The sequence below is a fragment of the Lutra lutra genome, chromosome 8 (assembly GCF_902655055.1).
Source record: "Lutra lutra chromosome 8, mLutLut1.2, whole genome shotgun sequence".
Classification (NCBI taxonomy): Eukaryota; Metazoa; Chordata; class Mammalia; order Carnivora; family Mustelidae; genus Lutra; species Lutra lutra.
In genome coordinates this window covers 13,724,461-13,748,656 of record NC_062285.1, presented here as the reverse complement: position 1 = coordinate 13,748,656, position 24,196 = coordinate 13,724,461, and the positions used below count along the sequence as shown (strand labels likewise).

General features: G+C 38.7%; 1 protein-coding gene across 6 annotated transcripts in view; it reads right to left on the bottom strand.

The window, feature by feature from the left end:
- MYO3A (myosin IIIA) overlaps positions 1-24,196 on the bottom strand; it is a 248,501-nt gene that overhangs the window by 107,070 nt on the left and 117,235 nt on the right. For all 6 annotated transcript variants that reach the window (XM_047743195.1, XM_047743199.1, XM_047743198.1 and 3 more), the window contains 3 exons: positions 22,626-22,828; positions 11,930-12,028; positions 11,727-11,841 (listed from right to left, as the gene is read on the bottom strand). In XM_047743195.1, the coding sequence (XP_047599151.1) occupies positions 11,727-11,841; positions 11,930-12,028; positions 22,626-22,828 (417 nt within the window). The remainder of the gene's footprint in view (positions 1-11,726; positions 11,842-11,929; positions 12,029-22,625; positions 22,829-24,196) is intronic.

Genomic DNA, 24,196 nt, shown 5'->3' with positions numbered 1-24,196 from the left:
TCTATATGGGTCATGTCTACTTTCTGTATTTTATTATAGTTTTAAAAAAATTAATAGGCTTTATTTTTAGAGTAGTTTTCGGTTCACAACAAAACTGAGTGGAAGTGCATAGTTCCTATGTAGCCCCTGTCCCCCCGGCTCCACACACACAGCTTCCCCCATTATCAATATCCTGCATTAGAGTGATACATATGTCATAATCAATGAACTACACTGACACATCATTATCACTCAAAGTCCACAGTTTATGTTAGAGTTCACTATTGGTTTTGTATATTCTCTGGGTTTTTACAAAGGTATAATGACACATTTCTACCATTAGAGAAATTCCATTACCCCAAAAGTTCTCTGCGCTCTGCCTGTTTATCTCCCTTTCTCACAATCTCTAACCACCACTGGTCTTTTACTGTCTCCATGGTTTTGCCTTTTCCGGAATGTCATATAGTTGGGATCCTACAGTATACAGCCTTTCCAGATTGGCTTCTTCCATCCAGTAATGTGTATTTAAGGTTCCTCCATGTCTTTTCATGGCTTGACAGCCCAGTTCTTTTTTTTTTTTTTAAGATATTATTTATTTATTTGACAGACAGAGATCACAAGTAGGCAGAGAGAGAGGAGGAAGCAGGCTCCCCACTGAGCAGAGAGCGCGATGCAGGGCTTGATCCCAGGACCCTGGGATCATGACCTGAGCTGAAGACAGAGGCTTTAACCCACTGAGCCACCCAGGTGCCCCGAGCCCAGTTCTTTTTAGTGCTGAAAAATATCCCATTGTTGGGATGTACCATAATTTATTTATCCACTCACCCACTGAACTTGACATCGCAATTACTTCAAGTTTTGGCGATCAGGAATAAGGCTTCTATAAACATTAGTGCATAGGTTTTTGTGTGGACATACGTTTTCAATTCCTTTGGGTAAATACCAAGGTCCTTGATTGCTGGATCACATGATGAGAGCAGGAGAACTCTTCCCATGGAGAATGTCACGTGAAGAAGAACTTTTTTTTTTTTTAAGATTTTTATTTTTAAGTCATCTCTACACCCAATGTGGGGCTCAAACTCATAACCCTCATAACCCTGAGATCAAGAATCACACGCTCTACTAACTGAGCCACCCAGGCGCCCTCTGCCATGTGAAGAAGAAGACAGAAATCAAGGTGAGGCATCTGCAGTCCAAGAATCACTAAGGATTGCCAGGGAATCACCAGAAAGTAGGGAAGAGGCATGGGTTGTCCCTCACAGCCCTTAGAAGAAACCAACCTTGTCTCAAACTTCTCAGCTCTAGAACTGTGAGGAAATACATTTCTGTTGTTTAAGTCACCCAGTCTGTGGTACACTGTTATGGCAGCCCCAGCAAAGAAATATAGTATCAATGCTTTTTTGTTGCATTAATGAATAAGATATATAGCCTTGGGATAAGCAACGTGTTTTTTATCCTTAACTGTTTAAAACGCTTAAGGGAAATATCAAAGACATAGTAAGAAATATCAAAGACATAGTAAGACAATTATTTTTGTGACTTGAATGTAAATACTTACTTGATAGTACACTTATAATTTTAATTTGAAAAGCATAACATAATTTGATTGCAAATTATTTTCAAATGTATAAATAACTTGATCTACTACATTAGTAATTTTGAATTATTATATTTTCAGGGCTAATAAATTTAAGTGTTTAGGAAGATTTAGTTAAATGATGAGGAAGTTTAGAAAGTCCTTAACATTCTTTGTAAGACTGCTGTGTCATCATTCAGAATATTTGAAAGACTGAGATGCACTAAATTTTTATCTGGTTTCAGGGATTTAAAGAACTTAATTAATGATGTCGGTTTAGGACAACTTAAGGTTCTATTTATGAGTTAAGTGAACAAAGTTACTGAATGTTGTTTCTATTCTTATAGAAACACTGTTAGATGCACAAATTCAAACAAAAGATGTGTCAAGAGAATGAGAAGACAAGCTCCAGATTGGAAGAAAATATTTGCAAAAGGTACATCTGGGAAAGGACTGTTATCCAAAACATACAAAGATTTTTTAAAAACTCAACAGTAACGGATGCCTGGGTGGCTCAGTTGGTTAAGCGGCTGCCTTCGGCTCAGGTCATGATCCCGGTGTCCTGGGATCGAGTCCCACATCCGGCTCCTTGCTCAGCAGGGAGCCTGTTTCTCCCTTTGCCACTCTGTCTGCCTATGCTCTCTCTCTCTCTCTCTGACAAATAAATAAATAAAATCTTTAAAAAAAGAACTCAACAGTAAAAAAAAAAAAATTAAAAAAACGAGTTAAGGACCTTAACAGACCCCTCACCAAAGAAGATATACAGATGTAAAACAAGTTTATGAAAGATGTTCTAGATCATGTGTCATCAGGAAAACACAAATTAAAAACACAAGGGTAGGGGCGCCTGGATGGCTCAGTGGGTTAAAGCGTCTGCGTTTGGCTCAGGTCATGATCCCAGGGTCCTGGGATCGAGCCCTGCATCGGGTTCTCTATTCAGCAGGGAGCCTGCTTCCCCCTATCCCCTGCCTGCCTCTCTGCCCACTTGTAATCTCTGTCAAATAAATAAATAAAATCTTAAAAATAAAAAAGAATTTAAAAACACCAGGGGATACCACAGCATACCTCTTAGATTGGCGAAAATCCAAAACACTGACACCACCGAATGTGATAACTCATAGTCCAAAGAAAATGTATTCGGTTGTTATTTTAGAGAATCATAAGAAACGTAAGCAAAATTAAAGTGGAAAAAGGCATTTTCATTTTGGACTTCAGACATATGACTCTGGGGGCGCCTGGGTGGCTCAGTGGGTTAAAGCCTCTGCCTTCAGCTCAGGTCATGATCTCAGGGTCCTGGGATCGAGCCACGCATCAGGCTTTCTGCACAACAGGGAGCCTGCTTCCTCCTCTCTCTCTGCCTGCCTCTCTGCTTACTTGTGATCTCTGTCTGTCAAATAAATAAAATCTTTTTTTTTTAAGATTTTTATTTATTTATTTGAGAGAGAGTGAGAGAGAGCATGAGCGAGGAGAAGGTCAGAGGGAGAAGCAGACTCCCCATGGAGCTGGGAGCCCGATGTGGGACTCGATCCCAGGACTCCAGGATCATGACCTGAGCCGAAGGCAGTCGTCCAACCAACTGAGCCACCCAGGCGTCCCAAATAAATAAAATCTTTAAAAAAAAAAAAAAAAAGACATATGACTCTGTGAAGAAAAACAAATAAAACTTCCTGTCATGACACAGTAAGTACCCTCTCTAAAATAAGCTGAATCATAAAACTAGTCATCATTTATTTTAAAAACTGTGGCAGGAAAATGGCTGAGGAAATCATATGTTTTAAAAAGTTTTAGAATTTTCCAATTTGTGTGATTTTTAGAGGCTATCTGATTTGGCTTTGCCTGCCTTTCCTTTGGATTATAATGACTCGCCAGTGCACAAGTGAATTACAGCCCCTAGGGACACAGATACCATGGGTGCTATCAACAACCCACTAGAGAAAGCTAAGGGGGAGGGGAGAAAGGGAGGGAGAGAAAGATACTCCTCTTGGAGAATCACCGTAACTATGCTGCAGCCTCTGACACAGGACACACTAAGAAAGCCAGTGAGATTAAAAAAAAAAAAGAAATCAGGACTTGGATAAAAAGGAAGTAAGCACCTACTCAGTTTAAGTCCACTGTCTTCCAAACCTGGTCAGTCTGCCCCGTTAACTCTCGGAGTCTCTGCTTTCAGATGGGAGACACCACGTCTTAGGAGAGTCACGCTGGACTGGACTAAAAGTTATTATTTAGCAGGGACTGTGTTTCACTTCAGCCACAGATTTTATATTTTCCTTTATTCTAAGCTGTGTGTTTTGATGTTCCCATGTCGGATGAACGCTGAGCATGTTTAAGTTTGGAATATGATGTTTGAAAGAAACAAACTTGACTTGTCAGTAGATGTTAAACGCAAGGCTGGTTTAATGTTACTGAACATTGTTCTACCAAGCAAGAGGAAGGGGCTGAGCCAAATAGAAGTAAAACCCTGCCTCTAATGAGGGGGACTTAGAAGTAAACAAACCAATTAAAATGATTTTCTGCTTCTAAGCTACCAGCCTCTGGGGGAGGGAACTGCTAAGATCGGGTCTTCTGATGGCAAAGAGCAGGGAAAAGAGCTGCAAAGGGATCCAGCCCCGGCCAGAAGCAGGAGCTGTCTGCCTGGGGTACAACATGCCTCCAGCTTGGAGAAGGCCCTGAGATGCGGTTAACCTGTGATGTGTCCCCCCAACCCGTCGGCCAGTGGGGCCACACCACAGTCCAGAGGGGCACCTACCACTAGCAACACTCATCTTATGACCAAGGACTGGAGGGGAGGGTAGATGGCTGCTTTTTTCTTTATTCGTGGCACCCACCAATCAACTGGCTTCTGCTTTGAGTGCTAGGAAACCCCTCCTTCCCCTCCGTGCTGAAATCAACTTGTCCCCACAGGTACAAGCTATGGGTGAGGGCAGGGTTAGGGAGGGCAAGTGACAGAGCAGAAGGGGAGGAGCCAGGTTTGAATGGGAATTTTGCCAGGCAAAGTGGGGAAGGTGCTCGGGGCAGCAGGGAGGGACTGGGGTTGGAGTAGGGTTAGGGTTAAACTAATTCCTACCATGTCAGCAGGCAGAGCAGCAAACATCCTAATTTCACTCATGATGCAGCCAATCTAGGATTATACTGTGCTGAAACACTCAGAAGGACAAGGTTTTGGCCCTTTGAGCCAGAGAGCAAAAGACTCCAGTGGTCACCTGTGATGCTCGGGACATCAGGAGTAGAGCATAAGAAAGGGAGCTGGAGTATGGCTGATACTCATGCCTTCCGAGTCAGGGCCTTCCTCACCCAGAGCTGAAGCAGTGACAAACACATTTATTTTACCTATAATAAAAGTAACAGTTATATTAGGAGACCTATGAGGGTTATCTGTGACCTTGGATATGACAGTTCAGGTGTTGTTCTTAAAAGGCAGTCAGGTGGACACAATGCCACACCCAGACCTCAGAGCACATAGCCGGTGGACAGCACTCTACTCCTTCCGTGAGAAGCCACGGGAAATTCTATACCACCAATCAACTGTCAACTCCTGTGCTGTCCTCATTGTTTCTCTCCCAGCTCTCCAACGAAGCCTGCTACTGGTCAAGCCAATTCTCCCATCCTCATATATTCATTCAGTCGTCCTGCCAACTCTGTTGTCACTGTTGTCTTCTCTTGTGAGGGCAGAGCGGGGGAATGAGATTCACACACGGGCCACTGTAAGAACCAGGGAGCTGTCTCCCCAGAGAACGTTCTTCATGGTAACATTATAGCGAAGAGCAGAGTACAAGCTTCCTCCAAAGCCTTCCTCCAAAACCTCCAAAACCAAAACCAAACCAAAAATGGATTCTTTGTTCCATTTTATGGCCTAAAAGCTAATAATGCATCGACCGAGAGAAGGCCCCCAGTCATCTCCTTTTTTTTTTTTTTTAAAGATTTTATTTATTTATTTGACAGAGAGAGATCACAAGTAGGCAGAGAGGCAGGCAGAGAGAGAGGAAGAAGCAGGCTCCCTGCCAAGCAGTGAGCCCGATGCGGGACTCGATCCCAGGACCCTGAGATCATGACCTGAGCCGAAGGCAGAGGCTTAACCCACCGAGCCACCCAGGCGCCCCTCATTTCCTTTCTGCCCAGGTACCTTGGAGCCACCAAGTTTCCCGATCTGAGCGACAGTTTACTGGCTCTGGACTTGATGACAGATTTAGTTGTAAACCCATAGCTCCAGGCAGGGTGGGTGAATCGACAGCCGACAGCCAGCAAGCTGAAGTCTCTATTTGTAAGCCAAAGAGTTACTCAACTTCAGCTCAAGACCTCTCAGGATTAAACTATTTGCCTCAGGCTGGATTCCACCTTGGCTTGCCGTTGAATCTACTGTATTGTTTTCCTCCTGTCCATGTAATTCACAGTTGTCCGGCAAAAACGGAGAAGTCTTTGGGGAAAGTCGTGATAACTCCTCTGTGATCTAGAAAGTTATTTCTCCTTGGTTGGTCCTGGAAACAGCCTGCTAGTTTCCCTATGAATGCTCAACCTTTTAGCCACTTCTCCCCACAACCAATTAATTCATCAAGGAAGATTACATTAAGTTTATTCCAGAAATGTTAAGGATACTTACATATTAAGAAATCTATCCTTATAGTAAGTGATATCAACAAGTTGCTGCAGAAAAATATGATCATGTCAATCGATGATAAAAAGACATTTGATAAAATTCTATAGTATTCCTAAGAGCAGCCCTAAGCAAAGCAACAATAAAAGGAAATTATGTGATAAAAGCTCTTTATCAGAAATAAGAGCAAAACACTGAAACTATTTTTATTTAAAATCAGAAAAGAGACAGGGAGGCAAATTATAATCCTTAGTAATTAATATCGAGACCCTAAGTCTTAGATGCTTTAAGTACACAAAAGAATAAAATGACTGATATAAGAGGAAAAAAAGTATAAAACTATTCCTTTTGCTGATGACATGATTATATATTTACAAAAGTCTACCAGCAGAAAAAAAATATTGAGGATTACACTAAAAACCATGACCTGGTTAGGAAAAAATCCTAAAAATAGAGCTTAAGTTCTAGATAAATAAAAATATAAATTATTAAAAAACTCAAACAACACTTAAACAAAGGGAAAGACATGTCATGATCTGGGATGAGAAGACATAAACAACATTATCAAAATGACAATGCCCCAGAAGTTAATATATAAATTTAATACAGTTCTCCTTAGAAGTCCAGCTGGGGGTTTGAGAATCAGATAAGTTAATCTTAAAGTTTCTATAGAGAAACATACCAGACAATAGCTAAGGCAAGTACTGAAAAGAAGAAAGTGAGAACAGGACTTGCCTTCTTGGTAGGGATGCCTTACTAAAAATATAGTATTAAACCACTGTAATCAAGTCAACATAATATTGATATAGAGACAGAAACACAGACTGATGGATAAAAGAGAGACTCAGAAAGAGATTTCATGTTATATAAGACCTTAATATAAGAGAGGTCAAGCCAGTAGGCAAAGGGTAGTTTTTAATATAGTGTGAGGCATGACTGGCTCATCATTAGAAGGAAATAAAAGTGATGCCCTATTTGGTACTATGTGAAAAGTAAATTTCAAATAGATTAAATATATTTAATACAGTGAATATATTTTTTAAGCTTTCTAAAAAAAAATCTGGGAGACTACATGTACTAAGGGAGACAAAGGGGAGAATTTTTAAACCAAGTTGAGATCTCTGATGTCACAAAAAGATAAACTTGTCTGAATACATAAAAATTAAAACCCCATTTTTGTATGGTAAAAGATGTGACTTAAAAGTAAGTATGTCACGGGGGTGCCTGGGTGGTTTAGTCAGCTAAGGTCTGACTCTTGATTTTAGCTCAGGTCATGATCTCAACATTGTGAGATCGAGCCCCGTACTGGGCTCTGCTCAGCGTGGAGTTTGCTTGAGATTCTCTCTCTCTCTCTCTCTCTCTCTCTCTCTCTCTCTCTCTGCCCCTCCCCAGCTCATGCACACACACCCTCTTTCTCAAATAAAGAAATACATAAGATCTTTAAAAAAGTAAGCCAAAACATATTTATAAAACAAATGATAAAAAAAGTCTATAATGTTCAATGAGAACTTACAAACTGACTCAGAAATGGCTCAATAAAAAGGACAACATAAATATACAGTTCATACAGAAGGAAACCCAAGTAGCCAGCAAACAAATGGAATTAACTCAAATTCACAATTAGTCAAGAATATGCAAACTTGAAACAAGTTGGTACTCACACCCATCATCAGATTAACAAATATTTAAAAAGCTACAACACAAGGCAGAGATGGTGATGGGAAAGATAGTCACATACGATGCTGGTGGAAATATGAAGTATTTCATAGTTGTTGGAAGGCAATGTTGTAATTCATATTCAAATTTAAAGTATACATACCCTTTGACCCAGCAATCCCACTGCTAGGGACCTATCCTATAGAAATAAATAGTACTAGGAAATAAAGGCATTATTTTGGTTTTGCTCAGAGTGACGAAGATCTGGAAACATTAAGAGACGTATGCCCAGTCATATGTGAATGGCAGAATAAATTATGGTAATACACACCATGGGATACTATGTTGCCTTTAAGAGTACTGATTTAGTGCTATACTAGATGAGTTGAAGGGATTTCTGGAAGCTATTGCTGAGTGAGAGAAACCAGGTATAGAAAAGTTGTGTGATATAATGCCATATTAATAAACAATGTCCAATTGCTGAGGCTAGGACTTCTAGTACTATGTTGAATAGCAGTGGTGATAACGGACATCCCTGCCGTGTTCCTGACCTTAGCGGAAAAGCTTTCAGTTTTTCTCCATTGAGAATGATATTTGCGGTGGGTTTTTCATAGATGGCTTTGATAATATTGAGGTATGTGCCATCTATCCCTACACTTTGAAGAGTTTTGATCAGGAAGGGATGCTGTACTTTGTCAAATGCTTTTTCAGCATCTATGGAGAGTATCATATGGTTCTTGTTGAATACCCAAGTTTTGTAGCAACATGGACGGACTGGAAGAGATTATGCTGAGTGAAATAAGTCAAGCAGAGAGAGTCAATTATCATATGGTTTCACTTATTTGTGGAGCATAACAAATAGCATGGGGGACAAGGGGAGATGGAGAGGAGAAGAGAGTTGAAAGAAATTGGAAGGGGAGGTGAACCATGAGAGACTATGGACTCTGAAAAACGATCTGAGAATTTTGAAGGGGTGGGGGGTGGGAGGTTGGGGGCACCAGGTGGTGGGTATTGTAGAGGGCACGGATTGCATGGAGCACTGGGTGTGGTGCAAAAATAATGAATACTGTTATGCTGAAAAAGTAAAAAATTAAAAAAAAAATAAACAATGTCCATCCCTCCAGAGGCATGTGTATGTTATGCATGTGTACATGTATGTATGTGGTATGTACAATGTTTTATGAGCAGGGAAACAAAAATGAAATTTTAGATTACGTATGCTGAGTTGTTAACATCCATTGGTTGGGGAAAGGGAAAGAGTGCAGATGTGGATGGGAGGGGTGAGATGGGGAAGAGAGCTGAACAAAAGCAAAGTTTTACAAGCCTGCACTAGAAAGTGATGAGCTGATCCCCAAATTTCATACAGAAATTTGAGGGACATAAAACAATCTTGCAAAAGAACCCACACGCTCCAATTTCAAAACTTATTATAAAGACACAATAATCAAGACAACATGCTACTAACATAAACACAGACAGAGAGGTCACTATCTTAGAATTGAGAATTCAGAAGTAAAGCTCTACATTTATACATTTATGTCCAACTGATTTCCAACAAGGATGCCAAAACCAGTCAATGGGGACAGAAGAGTCTGCAACAAATGGCTATGGTATGACTGCGTGTCCATGTGCAAAAGAAGTTACTTCGCACCAGAAACAAAAATTAACTCAAAGAGGAACAGCGACCTGTATGTAAGAGCAAAAACTATGCAGCTCTTAGAAGAAAACGAAGGCATAAATCTCTGTGACTTTAGATTAGACAATAGTTTCTAATCTATGATACCAAAATCAAAAGCAATAGAAGGAAAAAACAGGTAAACTAGACCCCATAAAAATTAAAAACGTGTATAATTCAAAGGACACCATCAAGAAAGTAAAAAAACAACTAATGGGAGAAAATTTCTGCAAATCCTATCTTTGATAAGAGACTTGTATTTACAATATAAATAATTCTTACAACTCGATAATAATACACAACCCATTTTTTTTAAAAGGTAAAGTATGTGAATAGATATTTCTTCAAAGAAGAGATATAAATGACCAGTAAGTACACGTAAAGAAGTTCAGGGTCACAAGCCATTAGGGACATGCATATCAAAACCACAGTGAGATATACTTCATACCCACTAGGATGGCTCAAATATAAAAGATAGATGGGATGTGGAGAAAGGGGAGCCTCCTACACTGTGGGTGGGAATGCAAGCTGGTGCAGCCTTTCTGGAGAACAGCATGGAGGTTCCTCAAAAAGTTGAAAATATAGCTACCCTACAATCACACTACTGTGTATTTACCCTAAAGATACAAATGTGGTGATCCGAAGGGGCACGTGCACCCTAATGTTTATAGCAGCAATGTCCACAATGTCCCAAAAGAACCTAGATGTTCATCAACAGATGAATGGATAAAGAAGATGTGGTGTGTGTGTATACACACACACACACACACACACACACACACACACATACATACATGCAATGGAATACTATGCAGCCATCAAAAGAAATGAAATCTTGCCATTTGCAACAACAAGGATGGAACTAGAGGGTATTATATTGAGCAAAATAAATCAATCAGAGAAAGACAATTATCATATGATCTCTCTGATATGAGGGATCTGAGAGAAGGGCAGTGGGTAGTTGGGGGGATACGGAGGGAAAAAATGAAACAAGATGGGGTCAGGAGGGAGACAAACCATAAGAGACTCTTAATCTCACAAAACAAACTGAGGGTTGCTGGGGGTTGGGAGTTAGGGATAAGGTGGTTGGGTTATGGACATTGGGGAGGGTATGTGCTATGATGAGTGCTGTGAAATATGTAGGTCTGATGATTCACAGACCTGTACCCCTGGAACAAATAATACACTATGTTAATTAAAAAAATAAAAAAATAAAGGACAGATGATAGTAAGTATCGGGGAGGATATGGAGAAATTTGAAATGTCATACACTCCTGGTTAGGGTATAAAACAGTGCATCTCCTTTGGAAAACAGCCTAGAAGTTCCTCAAAAGGTTAAACACTGTTACCCTATTACCCAGTAGTTCTACTCCTAGATTTATACCAGGAGAAATGAAAACTTATGTCCACACAAAAAAGTTGTACATGAATGTCCGCAGCAACATTATGCCTAACAGCCCCAGAATGCACCAACCTAAATATCTATCAACAGATGAATGGATACATAACATGAGGTAAATCTATAAGGAGAAATATTATTCAACAATGAAAAGCAATGAAGTGCTGTCACGTTATAACTTGAAAACTTTAGAAAGTTGAATGAGAGAAGCCAGTCACAAAGGATGATATATTGTATCACTCTGTTTTTGGGAACTTTCCAGAAGAAAAAACTCTATGGTGATAGGAAGCAGAGATGAGGCAGGAATGGGGAGGAACTCCTAAATGCTAACATGTTTCTTTTAGGAGTGAAAAATTTAGAGCATGAAAATATCCTAAAAATGATTATAGTGATAGAGGCGCAACTGTGACTATACTAAAAGTCACTAAAATGTACCCTTTCAAGGGCTGACTTGTATGGTATGTGAACTACATCTTAATAAAGTTGTATTTAAAAAGTTGCATTGAAAACAAGACTGCACTAAAAAAATAACATGCCATTTGCTCCTGTTTATGCATTTGTATAAAATGTTAATTTTATGGGGAGAGGCAAATGTAAGCAAAAGATTAAGAACAAAACCAAATTCAATTATATGTCAAGACAACTGTTTCTTTATGTATAAAGTAAATATTGTAACATTCTAGTAAATATTCTAGTTATTTCATGAGGTTGTTTCAGTAACTAAAAGGACGATTCACAAAAAACACTTGATACAATGTCTGGCATATATTAGTCACTCAATAAATGGTCATTCTTACCATGAGCGATGACAAAAAGGTACTTCCTAAAGAGGTTCGATGTCTTTCAAACTTACCTCCATCGTAAAACCTAGGACTTTGAAACATTGCTCAATTAATTCATGTTGGGATTTATAGAAACTATTATTCATCATGTCCTGTACTGTTCTGAGGTGGTCGTTTTGTAGGTATCTGAAAAAAATATGAAAGGATGAGTCAAAATCTAAAGTTCAATGGAAAGTGAAAGCATTACTTAGAAAAGTGCCACCTGCTGTGTTACCTGGGAGGCTTATTTTCAGGTAATTTGTAATGGGCTAGTTTCTTCTTTTCAGCTAATCCAGCATAGATGTAGTAAAAGATATGAAAATTTTTTTCTCCACTGAAAAAATAAGACATTTTCAGTAAGGCGATTAGTAAGAATATTTGCTAGTTGTTAAAATATAATTATCAGAACAACTATGAGCACCACCACGGGCTTCCCGGAGTACTGAATTTTGGCTCGTTATCGTCATCATCACTATTTTCAACAACCACTGTCATTAAATTCCAGACACTGCTAAGTACTTCATAGGAATCATTCAGTGCACATGTGTGAGTGATTACCAGGCATAGTTCTAGACACTGGAAATGTGGCAGGAGTGAAATAGTCAACAATTACTAAACTCTTGGATTTTATATGCCAGTGGGAGCAGAGAGTAAAAGAAACAATTTTATGATGATATATCAAATGGTCAGAAGGGCTACATTATCCCATTTACCTGCTGTAACACCCTAGTTACTCAGAGTCGTCCCTCATTTTATATACATGGATACTAAGGCTTAGAGGGGTACCATTCTCCCCTCAGGTCACACAGTTGATGACAAAATTGGATTCAAACCAGGGCTGTTAACTTTAAAAAAGTTTTTTGGGTTAGTTTTATTTTCTTTCCTTATTTTTTAAAAATTTTTATTGTGTTATATTAGTCACCATACAATACATCATCAGGTTTTTAAAATTTTTATTTTTTTTAGTGTTCCAAAATTCATTGTTTATGAGCACATCATTAGTTTTTGATATAGTGTTCCAAGAGTCATTGTTTACATATAACACCCACCGTTCCTTGCAATACATACCCTCCTTAATACCCACCACCAGGCTCACCCATCCTCCCCCCCACAACACTCTTCCTCTAAAACCCTCAGTTTGTTTCTCAGAGTCCACAGTCTTTCAAGGTTCATCTCCCCCTCTGATTTCCCCCAGTTAACTTTTCCTTTCCTTCTCCTAATGTCCTCTATGCTATTCCTTACGTTCTACAAGTAAGTGAAACCATATGAAAACTGACTATCTCTGCTTGACTTATTTCACTCAGCATAATCTCCTCCAGTCTCACACATGTTGATGCAAAAGTTGGGTATTCATCCTTTCTGATGGCTGAGTAATATTCCAGTGTATATATGGACCACATCTTTATCCATTCATCTGTTGAAGGGCATCTCAGCTCTTTCCACAGTCTGGCTAATTGTAGACATTGCTGCTATGAACACTGGGGCACCTATAGCCCTTCTTTTCACTACATCTGTATCTTTGGGGTAAATACCCAATAGGGCAATTGCTGGGTCGCAGGGTAGCTCTATTTTTAATTTTTTGAGGATTTTCCACACTGTTTTCCAAAGTGGCTGCACCAACTGGCATTCTCACCAACAGTGTAAGACGGTTCCCCTTTCTCCACATCCTCTCCAACATTTGTTGTTTCCTGCCTTGTTAATCTTTGCCATTCTAACTGGTGTTAAGGGGGTATCTCAATGTGGGTTTGATTTGAATTTCCCTGATGGATAATGATGAACAGTTTTTGATGTGTCTGCTAGCCACGTGCATGTCTTCATTGGAGGAGTGTCTGTTCATGTTTTCTGCCCATTTTTTGACTTATCTGTTTTTTGGGCGTTGAGTTTCAGAAGTTCTTTATAGATCTTGGATATTAGCGCTTTGTGTGTAGTGTCATTTGTGAATATCTTCTCCCATTCTGTGGGTTGTCTGTTTGTTTTGTTGACTGTTTCCTTTGCTGTGCAGAAGCTTTTTATCTTGATGAAGTCCCAAAAGTTGATTTTCGATTTTGTTTCCCTTGCTTTTGGAGGTCTGTCTTGAAAGAAGTTGCTGTGGCCCATGTCGAAGAGGTTATTGCCTATGTTCTCCTCTAGGATTTTTAGGGATTCCTGTCTCACATTGAGCTCTTTCATCCATTTAGAGTTTATTTTTGTGTATATTATAAGAGAACTGTCAAGTTTCATTCTTCTACACATAGCTGTCCAATTTTCCCAGCACCATTTATTGAAGAGACTGTCTTTTTTCCACTGTATATTTTTTTCTGCTTTGTCAAAGATTATTTGGCCATAGAATTGAGGGTCCATATTTGGGCTCTCTACTCTGTACCACTGGTCTATATGTCTGTTTTTGCAGCAGTACCATGCTGTCTAACCAGGGCTGTTTAAGGCCAAAGCCTTATCTTTAACCACCTTGTTAACAGCCTTTCTGGGGTTTAGTTTTCTCACTTGCACGAGAAATCTCTGTGGTCTATGTATAAACAGCATTCCCCAGCTTCTGGAATAATACAAATAAAGGAGTAATAGCAATAATATATTCAATTATGTATGCTTATGTGTACATATAATAAATATACATGTGCATATATTATGTATGCTTATATATGATGAAATCAATCATAGCAATGAAATGAGGGACTGGAGAGTAAAACTAGAATTATTTTGTTATTATAAGATGTTATTATAAGGTACTGACTATCATGTTATTTGAAGGAAGACTTGGATTAGTGATAAGTATATACTGAAAACTCTAAGGTAACCACTAAAAAAGTGAAAAAAGAAGTATCATCAAAATATGCTAAGAAAGGTGAGAAAACAGAATCATAGAGAATGCTCAATTAAAAACCACAGAAGACAGAAAAAGAGTGGGAAACAAAAATAGGAACAAAGAACAAGAGCAACAATTGGAAAACAGTAATATGATAGCTAGGAATCCAATTATATCAGTAATCACTTTGAACATCAATGGTTTAAATAATACCAATTAAAAGACAGAAATTGTCAGAGGGATCAAAAAAAACAAGACTTATACATATGTTGTCTATAAGAAACATACTTTAGACACATATTGATTAAAAATAGATGGATATTTATTTATCCATTAAATAAATGGGTAGCTGGGTCATTAAGTGTCTGCCTTCGGCTCAGGTCATGATCCCAGGGTCCTGGGATCGAGCCCCGTACTGGGCTCCCTGCTCAGTGGGGAACCTGCTTTTCTTTCTCCCTCTGCCTCTCCCCCAGCTTGTGCTCTCTGTCTCACCCTCTCTCTCAAATAAGTAAAATAAAATCTTTTAAAAAAATAAATGGATAAAGGAAAATATACCATGCTAACACTTATCAAAAGAAAGCAGGAACAACTATTATATTTCATACAGAGTAGGCTTTAAAGCAAGGAATTTATCAGGGATTAAGAAATATATTACATAATAATAAAGGGTTAAATTCCCCAAGAGACATAATAATCTTTAATGTTTACAGACATAAAAATGGAGCATAAAACTATGTGAGGCAAAAACTGATAAAAGTGCAAGGAGAAAGAGAAGAATCCACTATTGTAGCTGGGAACTTAAACACATGTCCTTCAGAAATGGACAGATCCAGCAAGCAGAAAAGCAGTAAGGGCACAGTTGAATGCAACAATAATAACAATCAACTGGACATAACTGATATCCTCTAGACTACATCATCCAAAAGCAGCAGAACTCAAATTCTTCTCAAGCTCATATGGAACATTCATCAAGACAGACCACATCTTAGGCCATAAAACAAACCTTAACAAATTAAAAATAATTGACATCATATAATCTCTTCTCTTAGATCACAATAGAGAGACTAGAAATCAATAACAAAGATAACTGGAAAATTCCAAAATACATAGTGATCAAACACTGCAGTTCTAAATAATACATGGTTCAAAAGATAAATATTAAAAGAAGTTTTAAAACATTTTGAACTAGGTGAGAATGAAACTACAACTTACCAAAATTCATGGGATGCAGTAAAAGTAGTGTTTAGAGGACAATTTAGAGCCTTCAATGACTCTATTAAAAAGAAGAAAGATCTAAAAACAATAATCTAACTTTTCATTTTAGAAAGCTAGTTAAATGAGCAAATTAAATCTAAAGTAGAAATTGAGAGAAATCCAAAGCAGAAGACAAGAAATAACAAGAAGTAGAGCAGAAATCAATGAAATTAGAAATCAGTAGAGAAAAACCAAAAGCTTTTTTTTTTTTTTTTTTTAAAGATCAATAAAATCAATAAGCTTCTAGGCAGGCAGACTAAGAAAAAAAAAAAAAAAAAAGAGGACCAAAATAACTAATATCAGAAATAAAAGAAGGGACATCACTTACCAGCCCATGGAAATTAAAAGGATAATAAAAGAATACTATGAAAAACTCCATTCTTCAAAACCTAGATGAAATGGACCAATTCTTTTGAAAGGTCCAATTTGCCAAAACACACACAAAAGGAAATAGACAATCTGAAGAGGCTCAAAACTCTATTAAAGAAATTGAATCAATAATTAATAATCTTCCAAAGCAGAAAGCTATTGAATGGGTTCGCTGTTGAATTATGCCAAATATTTGAATTATGCCACATGGATTCACTGTTAATTATACCAAATATTTCCTGTAGAATTTATGCCAATTCTCTACAGTCTCTTTGAGAAGATAGACGCAAAGTGAATACTTAACTTGTTCAATGAGGCCAGCATTATCCTAATACCGAAACCAAATAAAGATATCATGAGAAAACTGTAGACCAATAGCTTCCATGAACCTAGATGAAAAAATCCTCAACAAAACTTAAACAAATTGAATCTGGCAATGAATAAACAGAATTACATACCATGACCAAATGGTATATACCCCAGGTATGCGTGGCTGTTTGAACATTCAAAAAATTAATCCGTGTAATTCATCATTTCAGTAGGTTAAAGAAGAAAAATCACATGATCATACCAGTAGATGCAGAAAAATAATTTGACAAAACCCAACAGCCATTCATGACAAAAACTCTCAGTAAACTAGTAATAGAGGGAGACTTCCTCAACTTGGTAAAGAAGATCTATAAAAAAACACTACAGGTGACATCACACTTCATAGTGAGGAACTGAAAGCTTTCACACTAGGATCAAGAACAAGGCAAGGATGTCTCTTTTCAACTCCTTTTCAACATTGCATTGGAAGTCCTAACTCGTGTATACAGTTTGAGAGGGGGAAAGCAAAACTGTATTTCTTTACAGATGACATTATTGTCCATACAGAAAAAGCTAAAGAATTGACAAAAAAAACCCCTCCTTGAACTAATACGCAATCATAGCAAGTCTGCAGGATACAGGTTAACCTATAAAAGTCAATCTCATTCAAAATCCGAGCAAGTTATTTTGTGGATATTGACATTTAGATCCTAAAGTTTATATAGAGAAGCAAAAGACCCAGAATAGCTAACACAATATTGAAGAAGAAAAAGTTTAATGGACTGACATTGCCTGACTTCAAGAATTCTTAGAAAGCTGTAGTAATCGAGACAGTGTAGTATTGACCAAAAAAGACAAACAGATCAATGAAACACAGAAACACAGAGAGGGCCCAGAATAAATACAGTCCACTGACTCTTGATATAGGAGCAAAGGTAATACAATGAAGCAAAGACAACTGGACATCTACCAGCAAAACAAACAAACAAGCAAAAACAAAACAAAACAGAACAAAACAAAAAACCAGGAATCCAAAGACCTTACACCTTTCACAAAAATTAATTCAAAATGGGTCATAGACCTAAATATGTAAAACAGAATTATAAAACTCCAAGAAGATCATGTAAGAGAGAAATGAGCTGATGGTGGCTATGTGATGACTTATTAGATGGGACACCAAAACCATGATCCCTGAAAGACATAAGTGATACACCGGACTTCATTAAGGTTAAAAACTTCTCTGTAAGAGAGGTTTTCAAGAGGTTTTAAAATAACATGGTTAAACATTTGATATTTGTGCCTCGTCCATAACTCTGTAAGACACTCTATTCAGTCTTTAACAAACAAAAATGCTTAATATGAAGGTGTGTGACTTGATGGAGTGATGAATGCGGATTCTTGCTTTCCTTGTTAGTATTTCAAAAAGAATCCAACATTTTGAAAGAAAAAAGTAACACTGTTTTTGATTAGTATACCTTCTGGGTTGAGACTCTCCCCTAAGTCTGGGATGGTATAATATCACTGCACCTTGGAAGAGAGTTCAAACGGCCAGGAAGTCCAAACCTTTCAAACGTCTGAATCAGAGGGAACAAGGGCTCGAGACAAAATAGTAGCAGAGGACGGGAAAGCAGAGAAGAGCTGTGAAAGTCATTCTAGAGATCGACTCCCAAGTCTTTAGACTTGGAGAGTGAAGGGAAGGTCAGAGGTTTTCTATAAATGGATGCTCTACGCATCACACCTTTAGTGCTTAAATGGTTGCAGTGTACAATTAGAGATATGAGTCATAAATGTAGAAACACAAAACTGCTGGTTTTCTCTTTAATTATCAGTTTACACTTACTGAGAATTGTAATTGGACAAGCCCTGGAGATGCTATAGGAAATACATCAACCTCCGGTTGGATAAATAATCAGAGAATTAAAGAAACAGGAAAAGAAGATACTGCCAATGATTTCCTATCTCATATGCTGCCCCAACTACATCAAAACTGCATTTCAGAAGACAGAAGACCACAGCATCCCATACATGCTCATAGGACCAGTGGTTCCCAGGACAGAATGGCTGGGGACAAACACAGGGTCTCGGCAATTTACCAAGTAATATTTCTCTACCCCTAACTGTGGATCTTCTAATACTTCTTCACTCAGCCATTTGCAGAAGGGTCCTCAGGTCTGTCTCATGTGTATTCACCTGCTTGGAGCCTGGAGGTCACCTATGCGGCCAAGACTTATAACACCCTCAAAACTGTGGCAAAGTTCTCACAGGGGTGTGGCTTACCCTAACTGTGAAACTTCTGAATCTTCAACAAAGTGGCCAGCAATAAGGCTGGGAAAGCCAACAGTGCAGCTTTGCCTTCATAAGGCCTCAGTGTTTTTAATTTTCCATTTTTAATTCCAGCTTCCTCCACCAAGGACTCCTTCCTCCAAGACACATAGTCTCCTCAATCCCTCTCCCTTACCCCTTGGCTGCTCACACTGAGCAGATGAACTCATTGCCTACTTTCCTGCGAGACTAGAAACCAACAAGTGTTCAGCAAGCTTTGTTTCAAAGCACACATGATCCAGAAGCCTGAGCTGCTATACTAGAGGAATCCTACCTCACTCAGCTTTGTATCTCCTGTGCCCACTAGAGTTCCTGGCACATAGTAGCACTCAATTAATATTTGCCAAAAGGATGGATGGATGGATGGATGGGCGGACGGACAGACAGATGGAAGAATGGTGGATGCTGGAGTCAGACAGAGACATGGGTTCAAACCTCAACTCAGCCATTTATTAGTTTTTTGGTATTATGTGACTTATTATAATTCTCAGTCCCAGCCTCCTCATTTATAAAATAGACAATAATATCCATTCTATCACTGTTAGAATTAAAATAGATAATGCATATAAAGTGCTTAGCACAGTGCCCAACACACAGTAAGTGCTCCATAAACAATATTTTCCTTCCCCCATAGAGAGCACCACAACTGACCACAACTGCCACTTTGTGGATGCCTCCTGCAGCATCTGGTGCAGGACTGGGCCTCTAGAGGAGCACAGTCAATGCTTTGTTGCAGGAAACTATAGTAATGGGAGACAAGGGCAGTGAAACAGCTATAATTTCTATTCGTGAGAATTACTGAGCATTGACTTCAATGTGCTCCTTTTCTTCTTGAAATTAAGGAGCCCCTTTTAAGATTTCTTCATTAAGCCACAACTGACACGATTCTGCCATCATTAGGAACAAAAAAATATATATATATAACAAACATAAATATATATTTATAAATACTTAAATATATAAGTATATATTTATAAATTACTTATGAATCATTTATAAATATTTAAACATATATAAATAAATAGAACTATCTATAAAAATAAATGTGGTCAGAAAATAAATGTGGGTGGGACAACATGGGCAGAAGCAAAAAGAAAAAGGAAATGATTCTCTTAAGGGCCACCTGGGTGGCTAGTTGTTAAGCAGCTGCCTTTGGCTCAGGTCAGATCCCAGGGAACTGGGATTGAGCCCCCTGCTCGGTGGGAAGCCTACTTCTCCCTCCCCCACCCCCCTGCTTATGTTCCCTCTCTCGCGGTCTCTCTCTCTCTGTCAAACATATAAATTAAAAAATCTTTAAAAAAAAAAAAGAACTTATTCCCTTAAAGAGTCGGTTCATTTTAAGACATAAACATCTGTTCTGGTTCTTGCCTGCCTCCTTGGATCTATTCTCTACTCTTTGTTTTATGCTCTGTGACCTAGGAATTCTTCAATAATCTACTTGGTACTTCATTTTCAAAGACCACAAGAAGCTTCTCTAGAATTTACAAATGCTATTGAAATTAAGTGAAAGAAGAAAATGGGGGTAAAAAAATTTAAAGAATGGAAAAACTATAAGGCAGCCGCGCTCCAATGACAAACTGAGATGGATTTCAAGTTGATTGTGAATTTGGGACTTAAAGTGTTGACTGGGGGACCCAATAAACACACTATAAAACTAGAAGAGTTCTTTAGGATAGTTGGAAAAAAGCTTCACTAATTCACAGTATGTCTAAAATATAATCCCAATTGTACAATTTCCTAAAATATATCCAACCGTATAGGGGTCAGTACTAACAAGATTATGTCTATGGTTACAAACCCCAGGGCTTCAGTGGGGAGCTCCAGAGGTTACTGTTCCCAAGGAATTCGTGACTGGCACCCCAGCACAGAGCTCCAGAGAAGCCGCTGTGAATGGTGCCCCCAACACTGTGTATCATGGTGTCCCCCCGAATCTCAGGAGTCAGCCTATTAGGTCGTTCTTCCCCAGAGGCCTCAAGGAGAGTCTTACACAGTTATGAGAACAGGACAGATACTTTGAGAACTGGTTCCATCTCCCCATCTGGGTGAGACCCCTGAGGTTCCTCTAGGTGGCCGAGGGGCTGACATGCATATCCAGTAAGTTCTGGGGACCCGGCACACAGTGCTAGCAGTGGCTGTCATTTACCGAGCATATTCAGTGTCCCAGGTACTGCGCTAGGTATCATTTCTAAGCTTCACACAACTATCCACACTATTACTGCTAACAATGGCTTAGGCTTACGGGGTTCTCCCTACGTGTCATCCATCGTGCTACATACTTCACAGGCATCCTCTTAACTGAGAGGTAAGTACTACTGTTATTTTCCTTTTCGTGATGAAAAACTGAGGTACAGAGAGGTTAAGTATTTCAAATCACACACACACACACATAGGAAATTGCAGAACCCAGATCCTAGAAGGATTTTTAGGGTTCAAATAACTGACCCAAAGTGAACTAACATGTATGTGGTGAAGCCGCAATACAAAATATTCATCTCATAGTCATTCCCTGTGTATTTTGAATTGAGGATCAAAGCATAATTTTCCACAGTGAAAGCCGAGTTCAGGAGGTAGACTCCAGGCAACTTATATTCACAATTTATTCATAAATTGAATAGTGGCAAATTTGAAGGTATTTATATTAAATTTAATAATGTACTGGTATATAATAAGACTTGTGTTCCCATGATTTTAACAAAAGACCTATTTCTATAGTAATGTAGATATGCTTGGTATAAAACCAACATAAGAAAAATGAAAGATTCTACCTTGCCACACTTTTTTTTTTTTTAAAGATTTTATTTATTTATTTGACAGAGAGATCACAAGCAGGCAGAGAGGCAGGCAGAGAGAGAGGAGGAAGCAGGCTCCCCGCTGAGCAGAGAGCCCGACCCGGGGCTCGATCCCAGGACTCCGAGATCATGACCCGAGCCGAAGGCAGCGGCTTAACCCACTGAGCCACCCAGGCGCCCCAACCTTGCCACACTTTAAAAAGATTTTTAAAGATTTATTTATTTATTTGAGAGAGAGAGAAAAGAGCCTGCATGAGGGGAAAGGGGCAGAGGGGGAGGGGGAGGGACAGACTCCATGACGAATGTGGAGCTCAATGGGGGGCTTGTTCCTAGGATGCTGGGATCACAACCTGAGCTGAATTTAAGAGTTAGATGCTCAATGATGGAGCCACCCAGGTGCCCCTAACTTGCCACACTTTAAAAAAATAATGTAACAATAAGGTAACAACTAAATCCAATGTTTTGACTATAGTTCCCACATAAGAATAACAAAGATAATTGGAATCATTAGGACAGTAGAGAAATTTTGTCATTCAGCTACAAACTACCAAAAGGAACTCAGTCAACCTAACACCAAAACATTGTATTGGTGGCTGAAATAGGCTGGAAATTAACAGGACAGTACAATTAAGCCCACACCTGAGACTTTTATTTCGTCTCTTATATATAACCATGGGAGGGATAGAATTAATACAAAGATCTATCTATATATTCTAGCACTAAAAAGAAAAAAGACTCTTATTTCTAATTAAATTTCACATTAGTTTTATGTAAAGAAATATATTCTCTTCTACTTCAGAAATCTCTACAATTTATCCTATTAGCATCTATGATGTTTATAGGTTTTATGTCTGGTATCATAAATTCAGGTGATTTATTACCTCTTCTACTAGACGCAATATGTTGAGAATAAGACAGTGCCGAGGGATCTCTTTGATTCTAACAATAAGTGCCTTTCACATAGAGGATAATCAATAACATTTTGCTGAGTTTTTTGAATAAGTAAGACATTCTGCTAGTAAAACAAAAGCATTCTTTGCTTGTTCCCCAGGGGAAAAAAAAAAAAAAAATATTTGACACGAACTTACAGAGCTTGGCGGATAACTCGCGATTTCTCCAGAAGGTATTCAGAAATCTGTGCTCCCACGACAGCTCCGGAAGAGGAAAATTTCATTTCTAAGTATTTCCCAAATCGGCTGGAATTGTCATTTATGATAGTGGAGGCATTGCCGAAGGCTTCCACCAAATTGTTCACTTGTAAAATCTTCTCTTGCAGGGTTCTGTTATTAGCCTAGAGAAAATGTCAAGATATATTTTTAATGTAAAAAAATTAATTCTGTATATAATAAAATGTCTCTTCATTGATAAGCACTACATGTAGACATAGAGGTCTTGACAGCACATTCTTGGCATAATGCCAGATGTTACAATATCTGGCCCACTTTTCCCTTCCTCTAGGTGAGTTCCCACTTGCTTTCTTCAAGGGGCAAAGAGATGTTTTATACTTTTTCAACTGAATACAGTTCTGTTCAGTGCCCAATTTATAAAGACAATTTGTAAGCAGTCTACGCATGGTGGGGTACACCTCTCATTTTGTTATTCCTCCTCTACCTCTCTGGGGCCCATTCAAATATTCCCCAAAGTCAGAACCACTTCTGTTGCTTCCACGGAAGCTCCTACAGCTGAAAACCAGGGAGTAAAGATTATTTTGAATTCAGAAGCAGGGGAAATGGAATTATTGTGAAAACTGAGAAGAACTCAAAAGTATGGATGGAAGCGGGTCTGCTTGGCTGTCCTTCTATTTTCTCCTACACCGTCTCATATATTCCTTCCCTCAAATAAGCTTGTTATGATTATTATTATTTCCTTATATACCACTTTACTGGGAGTTCCATCAAGTAGAAATTTATTTGGTTAAAAATCAACCTCTAGGAGTGCCTGGGTGGCTTAGTTGTTAAGCATCTGCCTTGGCTCAGGTCATGATCCCAGGGTCCTGGGGTCGAGCCCCACATCATATCGGGATCCCTATTGGGTGGGAAGCCTGCTTCTCCCTCTCCCATTCCCCCTGCTTGTGTTTCCTCTCTCTCTGTGTCTCTGTCAAATAAATGAATAAAATCTTTTAAGAAATGATTAAAAAAAATCAATCTCTTTTAGAATGCATTTTCCACTCTAAGACAGTTAAGGAGGTATCGGTCATTCACATCTTGGTAGAAATTAGATCGAGTAGATTATGTTTAGGGTAATACCTTGTTGATATCAGCTATGTTGAAGGTATGCAAATTATATAAGGAAGGGAGAGGAGCAGTTGGTATTTCTGGAACATAGGCCACATTAGTACATAGACGAGCTAGAGGGGGCATTCACAGTGAAGGTCTGAAGGCATATAAAGCCTTTTAGTATCTTCTAAAAGAGGCAGTAAACATTGCGAGAAGACAGTAATGAGCACTGAGACAAACTTGGCTCTTCTAAAATGTTTGGGGCTGGTCTTACACTCATGAGAAAGGTGAGAAAGCATCTTTGTCCGCCTGTATTAAAGAGCAGTGCCCTCCTAAGATTTTGAGGCCTGCATATTACAAATGTAAATTTACTCCACCAAACATCCCATTTTTGTATCTGGCAAATCTTTATCGAGGAGAAAAGTAAAAAAATATAGTAAGAT